General features: G+C 60.6%; 1 protein-coding gene across 3 annotated transcripts in view; it reads right to left on the reverse strand.

Moving 5' to 3' along the window:
- Positions 1-8,458, reverse strand: part of GFRA2 (GDNF family receptor alpha 2) — an 84,973-nt gene extending 76,515 nt beyond the window's left edge. The window contains exons 1-2 of one of the 3 annotated variants that reach the window (XM_055300603.1): positions 7,729-8,458; positions 2,223-2,537 (exon numbers count right to left, since the gene is read on the reverse strand). In XM_055300603.1, coding sequence (XP_055156578.1) covers positions 2,223-2,537; positions 7,729-7,768 — 355 coding nt within the window. In that variant the 5' untranslated portion in view covers positions 7,769-8,458. Of the gene's footprint in view, positions 1-2,222; positions 2,819-7,728 lie in introns of those variants that run through there. The other 2 variants (XM_055300604.1, XM_055300602.1) reach the window with 2 other exon arrangements.
- Positions 8,459-9,785: the final 1,327 nt, after the last annotated feature.

Here is a 9,785-nt window from a genome sequence, read left to right on the forward strand (position 1 = left end):
GGACTCGAGGTTGCTAGGAACGGGAGACTGATTCAGAGGAATTACTTTGCTATTAACGGTGGTGACACTGTTCATAATTACATGCCAGCTTTGCTCCCGTATTCAGGGCATATTGGAACCATCTTGGCCGCCGGTCAGAAAACCCTCGTTCCCCGAGCCCCCCCACCGGGTCCCGGTGTCCTCCTTCCCCCCAGCATCCTGAGGCCGTGCTGCTCCTCCATGTCAGCTAACCAAGGGCCCGGTGCCAGCGCGCCCCTCTCTTCACCGCAACACTTCCATCCCACTACCCGCCTGCTTCAAGTTCAAGCTGCCTGACCCTCACACATCTTTTAAGAAAAAGTCATCCTTTGTTCTCTCCTCCTCTTCACACTAAAATTCTAGCCATTGTCCACAGTCACCCTTCCCAGCTCCCCAGTTTTCGTTCCCTCCCCAAAGCAGGCCTCTCCCCCAGCACCCCTGCAGAGCTCACCACGAGGGCACAGGGACACGCTGCCCACCCTCTCCTGCTCCCAGATGGACTGGGGACTGCTGACCCTCCTTCCTTCCTGGTTTCCTGCCATCCCTCCACCTCTCTCCCAGCACCTCCCCCTCCACATCTTTAAATGTCAGTCATCCCCAGGGGCTCTGTCCCTGCCCTCCTCTCAGCGTGCCTCTCCCAGCACACTTGGCCCCCATGACACGGACAGGCTGATGGCAGCTCCTAAATCCCTATGTCCCATGTTCCTTCTCCACCTGGGCTCCAGCCCCATGCCCCGCTGTATGAGGGGCATGGCCAACAAGAACCACATGCCCCAAAATAAAGGCAGCATCTCCCTGCCCTCCCGTGATACGAAACCTCTGCTTCTTGTGAACCAGCCGCATGGCCTACCCAGTTGCCCAAAACAGCAAACTGCCCTCCTTGACTCCTCTTTCTTCACCAAGACCTATTGATTCTACTTCCTGAGAGCCCCCCTCATTCTTGCCACTGTCCTCAGCCGGCCACCACTACCCCTGGCCTATACCACAGCTGCAGCCTCCAATCTACGCTCCTCACTGGAACCACGTAAACACCACCCTGAAGCAGAGATCACAGACTCCCCTTGCAGGGCTCCCTACTGCACCTCAGGTCCTGCCCCCCCTCATCCCCCACTCACTTGACTACACTGGGTTACTGCTAGGTCTGCAAGTGAGTTTGACTCCCTCCTGTGGGCCTTTGCCCAACCTCCCCCTCCACCTCCCACACTCTTCCCATCTCCTGGTGTAACTGTAGCTCAAACTCCTTAGTCTCAGCTTAGAAGCTGCCTCCTCCAGGAAGGCTCTTCAGATTTTTAAGAAGTTGCCTTGGGGCTACCATAGCACAGTGCTTTCCAACAGCACTCATGTCGCCAAACAACACAAAGCCCCTCATTTATCTGTATTGCCCCTCCAACTAGGAGCTCCATGAAGGCAGAATCTACCCCAGCTTGTTCTCTCAAGTGTTCCCACAATGCCTAGCAGATGATAACCTCTCAATAAATCATCATTGAATCAATAAATGAGCATCCGACCGAAGTGGCCAATCCTCCTGCACTGTTTGCAAATCCTCCCTCTGAAGTCTGAAGGGAGAGGATACAGGGGAGTGGGGTGTTAGCGGAGGGGGCGGTTACAGGTTCCACCCTGGGACCTGAAGGGGCCTGCTGCCCACACACTTCTCCGAGCTCTGTAGAAGGTAACTAGGCCAGCCCTGGGGTCAGGAAGCCACCTGAAGAGCAGGCCTCGTGGCAACGGGAAGAGCAGAAATGGGCCTGGCTCAGCTCAGAGCCCAGGCCTTTGGAGAGTGGCGGGGGCTGGTTTGCTTCCACAACCCTGCATGCACATGACCCACACCAGCTGCCTGGGTACTCCTGCCTCCCCTTCTCTCTTACCACTTCACAAGTCCATCCATCCATCCCGCCCATCCTCTCTCGGACCCCCTACTCCCCTCCTTTCTCCATCTTTGTTCTCCTTCTCCCCTCACCAGCCCTCTCTCATCCCCAGCTATTACGCAGCCTCCTCCTTCACCTCCCTTGGCCACCTCCGACACCTGCCCTCCCAGGTGGGCCAACTACTTCCTCTGTGTTCTCGGCTCTGCTGGCAGGGAGCAGTGGAGAGCTGGCCAGTTCCATCCATTACCAAGTCTGCCCCAGGACCTAGGTCCCCACGCACCACTCCCCCGTCCTCCCCCCAACCCCACCGCGTCCCCCTGGAGGCCCAGCAGGGCTTACCCTCAGTCAGCCCCAGGTGGATGCTCCAGTAGATCTGCAAGCACTGCAGCTCCTTCTTCATGCCCCGCTTGCAGCGACAGTCATACAGCGGGCTCTCCTGCAGGACCTCCAGGGCCGCCTGGCACTCCTTGTTGGCCAGCATGGTGTTGCGGTCCCGGCCCGCCAGGCACTGCCGCAGCGTGCGGTAGCGGGAGCTGCAGTTGGATTCCGCCGCACACAGCTCATTGGCCCGGACACAGTCCACCGGGGGGCGCCAGCCGTGGAGCTCGGGGCCCTGCAGGGAGGAAGGGCTGGCCAAAGAGCGGAGGGTCTCGTCTGGGTGGTGGGGAGGGAAGACAAGCATGAATGAGGGCCGCCAGGACCTCCGATCCAAGCTGCAGGCCTGGGGCTTGGGCCCTGCTGGGAACTCCACACCCATTCCACTCCAAAGCACACCAAGGCGACTCAGTGCTGCCTTCCCCACGGCGCCTCGGAGCGAGCAGAGGAAGAGCTATGAAAGGATCCCAAGGCATCAATGGCCCTCCTCACACCCAAAGGGGAACCGGAGCTGTCCCTGTGCCCGGCTCGACCAGCTTCTCTTCGGATTCCACGCCGGCACCCCTCAGCCCCGGGCCCAGGGGCCGAGCTCAGCAAAGCAGACCCTTGTGCAAGAGCATTAGAGGCTCAAAACACCCCGAGGCCAGAGAAGAATGCCACAGCCTCAACCAAGAGCTGGGGGCCGCAGGGCCTCCGGGGGTGCGGAGGGGAACTCTGGCTTTCCTGCTGCCCAAACCTCCATCAACCTCAGGTCCAGCCAGAGGTCCAAGCCAACATGCTGGGTTCAACTGGGAAAACGGCAGAGAATAATTTTACTTTCCTAGTCTGTTAGGACCTTAGAGGACCACAGCATCCAGCCCCCCATTCTACCCTGGGGAAACTGAGACTGAAAGAAGGGAGATGAAAACTCAAGGTCACACACAGGCTGAAAGGGCCTCTCAGACCCCTGGCCTGTCCATCCTGAGTTCTCAGACTCTAAGAGAAGACCCCGAGAGACAAGCCTGACCTATGGCCTGAGGCACGCCCAGAAGGGAGCAGTCACCCCTTTGCAGCCCAGCCCTCTACACCCTCCAGTCCAACTGCACCTGGTGGACACCTGAAAACGTGCCTTCTGTAGCCAAGTCCTACCCCAGCCCTGCCTAAAGAAAAAGTGCTGCAGGCAAGCCTGACGAGCAACTAGATTTCCTCCGTGTGTGTCCACATGGGCCTTTCCCGTATCTCTCTCTCTCTCTCTCTCTCTCTCTCTCTCTCTCTCTCTCTCTCTCTCCTCTAGCACCTCCTACTTCTCTCTTACCTCTTCTCTCCACCCTTCTCTAAAACCATCTCCCCCAGTCTCTCCTTTTTTTTCTTCTTCTTCTTCTTTCCAAAAGCCAAATAATAAGCCAATTGCAAAACAGAAAGAGCTTCCGTCCTTGGACTCTGGCCTTGCACATGGAGCCTCACCTCTCCAAAAGTGAACAAGCGGGATTTGGGCCACCTTTTTTACCTACCCCTCAGAGCATCTAAACCCACAGTCCTCTCTGAAGGAAGGGGCTCAAGGGGGACAAAGAGTCCAAAGTGAAGGGCGGGGAGGGGCTCACTTGGTCCCATCAAAATCAAGCTCCCAAAATGGTTTCCTCTAGACACAGGCATCTCCTTAGTCTCCCTGTCCACTCCAGATCCTGCCGGAGAAAAAGCCCTTCCATAGGCCAGAGCCAAGACTGCCTTTTCCAAGACCCAGGAGTGACCTGGGCTGGGAGGCTCCGTCCATTCCATTCAGCCCAAGGCGCAGTGAGATCCTAGGCCAGAAGTCCTCTCTCCAGAATCCCACAGAATCCACCCTCCCCACCCCACCCCACCCCCCATCCCTACCCAGAAAGGCCACTTCTCAATCCTTCCCCCTGGAGGCCCAGCTCAGGGGGGGAGCTACCGTAGGGAGACAGCGACACCTAGAGGCAGAGCCCTGCAACGCGAGCCTGTCACTCCCGACAGCTGCCAAGGGGAAGGACTCCACCACCACTGGAGAAAGGAGACCTGCCCCCCAAGAAGAGGAAGTGGAAGAGCAAGGGGTAGGCCAGGAGTGGAATAGGCCTAAGGACTGGAGCAAAAGATATTTCTTCTCCCATGGGGCATACCTCTGCCTTGGGACTGAAAGAGCTGAGGGCTGTGGGCAGGCCCGAGAAGAATGTGGCATGGGGTGTGGGCACCAACGGTGGGGCATCTGCCTGGGCACCAGCTGGAGAGGTGTCCTCCGTCCGAGCCGAGGCAGCAGCTTTATTTCCTGGCTTCAGCAAATTCCTAGGTCCCTGAGCAGGACTCAGGGCATCTGGGCCACCCAGGAGCAGCTGAGCTGACCCAGCCTCACTTGCACCTGCTGCCCCCACCGAGCCAGCCAGCCTGCCTGCCTGCTAGAACCTCAAGAAGGACCCAGCCCTGGGGCTTCCAGACTTTCCCCCAGCGTCCCTGCAGCTTCCTCCCTTCCCACCTTGACTGTGCCTGAGACGGCACCATCAGAGACAGATCCAGAAAGCAGCATCGTGGGCAGGTGGAAAGGTCAGCACATCGGCCTAAGGCGCTGGGGCGATAGGGTACTTACCCAGCCTGCCCTACAGGTGGGGTCCTCCTCACAGAGCCCTGGGCTCCTGTGCCCAAAGCAAGAGCTTCCCTGATCCTGCCAGCCAGCATGTGTGACCAGGGCAGGAAGACACTGCAGAGAGCCAGTGTATCCTCTCACCAAACTCCCTGGCTGCACCCATCCTTGGCTCTTCTGCTTGGCGTCACGACCCTCAGAACCAATCACGCCCGGCCAGAGAGAGAAACAGCTACTGGGAGCTGTTCTAAATTCTAAAAGAGTAAAGGTCAGCAGGTATCCTGCTGCCTCCCAGTTCTAAATCAGGCGAAAACTCAGATCCATCCAAAAAAAGACATGCGGAACAGTTTCTAGAGGCAAGGGGGACTAGGAGACTGCACAAACGTCCCCACAAGAGTGAGGATGCACACTAGGACACCAGTAGGCAGCAGACCTCTGACCAGGCCCGCCCTCCCACTTACTTTCCCCATCTCATCTTGTTCTCTTCCTGGGTATGTCAACCCTGCAGGTCAGGAGGACTGGGCCAGAAAGGCCACCCGCTTTCCAGAGTTCACTCAGGTGAGGGGAAGAGCACACAGAAGACCCAAGCTCCTGGCCACACACTTCACCGTGCCCCCTACACACACACACACACACACACACACACACACACACACACACACTGCAACTGCTACCCAATCTCCAGCCCCACAAAATCCCTCCAAGCGGAATCTCCAACCAACTCCCAACTGTGGGTTCCGTGCCAGGAAAGTAGTTCCGAGGCGGAAGTTCCCTTCATACCAACCCATCCCTTCCTCCTTGGCTAGCTGACCTAGAGTCTCCTAATATCCAGTGGTCACTCAGTTAAGCCTTCCCCCAGCTTTGGAAAGGGGCATCTCAAGGGAAGCAAACTGAAGGGCTTTAGGCCAAAAGACTGCTGACACCCTGCTCTTACTCCTCTCACCTTGGCCCCCAGGGTCTCAGACACTGTGTGCATCACACACACACACACACACACACACAACACACACACCTGTATTGTGAGAATGAAGTCCACTCCGCATCTCAGCTGAGAAAAGCCTGCCTGCAACATGGGGTTCCAGGCCTAGCCAGTACCAAAGGGCCCATACCACACTTCTCCACCTTAGGACATCAGAAAGCACCTCTGGGGTACATACACAGCTCAGCAGCAGGCAAGAGGGCTGCTTTTCCTGAAATACAATTTTCTTTTCTTCTTGGCCCCAGAAAGCTGGGTTTTCAAACCAGCAGTGAGAGAAAAGGTCAGGTTTTAGAACAATCCTTCCAGAATGAGAGTCCACTTGCAATAGGTTGCCAGGAAGAGCTGCAGGCTCCTAGTGGGCCCGGAGCACCTACCCAGCTTCCTTCCTTACACAGCCCCTCCCACTCTGGAGAGAAGCTGCCTCTGGCTTAGCTGGGGCAGCACCTGTGAAGGCCACACCCTAGGGCAGGGCAGGGCACCCCCCCACCCCAGAACTGGCGCTTCTAGGAGAGGGCAGAGGCTAGGGGTAGACATAGGGTCCAGCGCCCAACCAGGATTGACTCAAATCCACTATTCCAGCCAGAAGAGCACTTCGTAGCCCACCCACCTCTTCTTTCGATGATGGACACCACCCCCTCAGGCCTTTCCTTCTCCCCTCCTCCAGGAGGAAAGGGGTACACTCATGACCCACAGAGACAGCCTGGCTCACCACAGGCTGACAGCAGGCCAGGGTGGCAGGAACAGCATCCATGGCAGATGTGTGCTCCCTCAACACACTCCTTACCCAGCTCCCTCTCCAGCACACCTACCAGGGGCAGCAGCCTCACCACCAGGGACTCCAGGTCAGCACAGGGCCTCAAAAACACCTTCTTTCTCACCTCCACTCCCAGAATGCTCTCTCTACATACACCCATTTCCCAAGCAGCTGAAATTTCACAGAGCACAAAAGGGGGCCAGGGGCTGGGAATTCTGGGTGGGAAAGAGGCTGCCCTCGGTTCAGGAGCGCCAGGCAGCCCCTCCTCTCCGCCCTTGGAGGAAGGGGCTTACAGAATGAGCAGTGGTCTTTGTTCAGACCCCTTTTTTTTCCATCACTCCTCTCCCTCTTCACCCAAGGAAGAAAACTTTGACCTCCCTCCCGCCTCCTCCCATAAGCTAGGACAGGGGCCCCAGGAGGCCAGGGGTGGTGAAGGATAGGTAGTCAACGGTTGCTCGCCACCCTCCACTCCTGCCCAAGCCTCTGGCTCGGCAAAGGGTGGGGAGAAACTTGCAAAGTGTTCTCGGGAGTGGGGCCACTGGAAAAGGGTTCGGGGAGCGGGAAGCGGGATGCATTTCCCGGAGGCTGATTGGCAGGTGAGGGGATGGCTGCCGGCGCTGCCCGCACAGATGTCCAAGCAGGAGATCCTGGAGAAACCCACGCCGTCCACCCGGGTCGATCCGGGAGCCGACCAGAAAGATGGAACTGGCACGAATTTTCTCCCCGCGACACACAGCTTCTCCCCACCCTCTTCCCCTCCAGATCAAGAGTTGGAATTCTTTTTTTAAGTTGCCGCAATTTGAACCCATTATTTTAAGAGAAATGAGCGCTATCATTGTGCGTGAGTAAGCGAGTGTGCCTGTGTGCGTGCGTGTGTGCGGCGGGGGTCTGGGTGTTCCAAGTCTCCTTCCCAGGCCCCCCACCCCCCCAGCGTAGCCAGCCAGCCGCGGTTCTGGTCCCCGCGCCCCCAGCCTGGCCGCCCGGGCCCGCTCGCTCCGGCAGCGCCCGGGCCCGGCTCGCTCCGCGGCGCGCTCTCCCCGCCGCTCTCCAGCCCGCGCCCCGCTCGCCCCCCGCGTTCCCGGGCTCTCGCCGGCGCCCCAACGCGCGGCCCCGCACGGCGCCCCAGGCTCCGGCGGGCGAGCTGCCCTCCCCGCTCGCAGGTACTCACCTAAAAAGAAGAGGAAGCAGAAGACGTTTGCCAAGATCATGTTAAATAAATCCCACAGTTTTGTGTGTTCGTTTTTTTTTTTTTTTTGTCTTTCTCCCTTGGGTAAAAAAAAAAATAACAACAACAACAACAATAATAATAGCCAAGCAGTGATAATCAGCCCCAAATCCAATGCGGAGATGCCAGCGAGTCCAGCCCGGTGAAGATCCCGAGTCCTGCGATGCTCGCCTCTGGCTGGAGGGGGTGGAGGGGGGAGGGCGGTGGGCTGCCTCTCAACGCCCCCCTTGCCCACTAAAACCAAACGTGCACGTATATGAGGGTTTATCTGCTTTACGAGCCGACAGCCTGGTGCTCCCTCTGTCCTCCCCGCCGCCGGTCCGGGAAGGCGCGAGTCCCCGCGGGTCCGATTCCCCTGCGCTTCCCAGGAGCGGACTGGGGAGGTGGGGACGAGGCGATCGGAGAGTGAAGGGCTGCAAGAAAGCAGCGAGGGTGGGGGTCAGAATAAAATGCAAATAGGAGAGAAATCCACCGACGGGCGTGAGCGCCGAGAACAATCCAGTGGGAGCTTCGAGGACGCGAGCCCGGAGTCGCTTCTTTCGCACCAAGACGAAGAAAAGATCCAAAAAAAAAAAATCTTCTCCCGCTAACCCTTGCTCGGCTCACTTTTTCTACTGGAATTCCAGTGACCGTGTGTCTCTGCGTGCGCGTGTCGTTCCCTCTTCTGTCCCTCCCTCCGCTCTCCCTGCTCTCGCTCTTTGCTCTCGCTCTCTCCAGCTCTCCCTCCCCCTCTCCCTCTCTCCCTGCTCCTCCCTCCGCCCGCCCCCTTCCCCCTTCGCGGCTCCCTCGCCGCGGCTCTCGGCTCTCGCGCCCGCGCCCCTCTCCTCCGCCCGGGGCTCGGCGCTCGGGCTCCCAGGCGGCCGGCGGCGCGGGGCGCGGGGCGCGGGGCGCGGGGCGCGGGGCGCGGCGGAGCAGCGACGCTCTGCAGCGGCGGCGGCCACTCGGCGCTGGTGGCGGCGCCGGGAACGCTGGACGAGAGCAGAGCTCCGCCGCCCGCCCTTCCCGGGACTGACCTGCTGCCTCGGCCGCCAACTGACCGGCTCCCCGAGCTCCGGCTCAGACCCACCAAAGCCTCCGCACCCTGCTCCTCCCCCCGCAGCGCGCCACCGCCGCGGGCGGGCTGCGCCCTCCCACCCCCACTGCCCCTGCCCCCGCCGCCTCGGCCCACGGGTCCCGGAGGCCCGGGGAGGCTCAGCCCAGGCCGAAGGGCGTGGAGTCCAGGACCCCCCAGCCATCCCGGGGGCGTGGGGGAGGGGCGCTCGACAGCCCCCGGCTGGGGGCCCGGGTCTGGGGCGGGGGCGGGGCGGGGGCGGGGCGGGGCCCCCACCCTCCCTGGGCGGACGCGTCCTTGGGCCGGGGAATCGAAGCCGAGCTTCCCCCCGAAAGCGCCAGGGAAGGGACCCCCCTCCAGCGCCGCCGCGCAGCCCGCCTGCCTGGGTCTAGCCCCCATCACGCACACACGTGTGCTCTCCACGCGGAGCTCGAGAACTTTCCCCGCACGCCCCCCGCGCCCTCGGCCCCCGCACGCCCCGGCGTTGCAGCCCTTGGAGACTCCCCCCTTCCCCACTCCTCTCCCCTCCCCTGGCGCGGGAGGAAGGCCGCGGGGCCCGGGCGGCCTGACCGCCTCCTCCGAGGCCGCTGAGCAGCCCGAGGCGCCCGGGAGGCACCGGCCGGGGGCTCGCACCCCACCCCAGCGGGAGCGCCCGAGACCGACCGGCCAGGGCTCCGTGCCACGCGGGGCGGCCCGCGCTCGGCGGCGTGCTGGGCTCCGAGCTCTCCCGAGGCAGCCGGCAGCCGCCCGCTTCGGAGGCTGCGGGTGGGGTCCCCCTCCCCCAGCCGAGAAGGGGGCGATTGATCCATCTGTCGATGGGCCGGGCTCACCGGCGTGTTTTAGTCACGGAATTTACAGTAAACGCCCAGAGGCACCAAAAAGGAAGCGTCTGGCTGGGAAAGGGCTGAAGGAGAGCTGAGGTTCCTGGCGTGTCTCGGCAAGAGGGGGC

This window comes from Nyctereutes procyonoides, unplaced genomic scaffold (assembly GCF_905146905.1).
Source record: "Nyctereutes procyonoides isolate TBG_1078 unplaced genomic scaffold, NYPRO_anot_genome, whole genome shotgun sequence".
In the NCBI taxonomy this organism is placed as follows: Eukaryota; Metazoa; Chordata; class Mammalia; order Carnivora; family Canidae; genus Nyctereutes; species Nyctereutes procyonoides.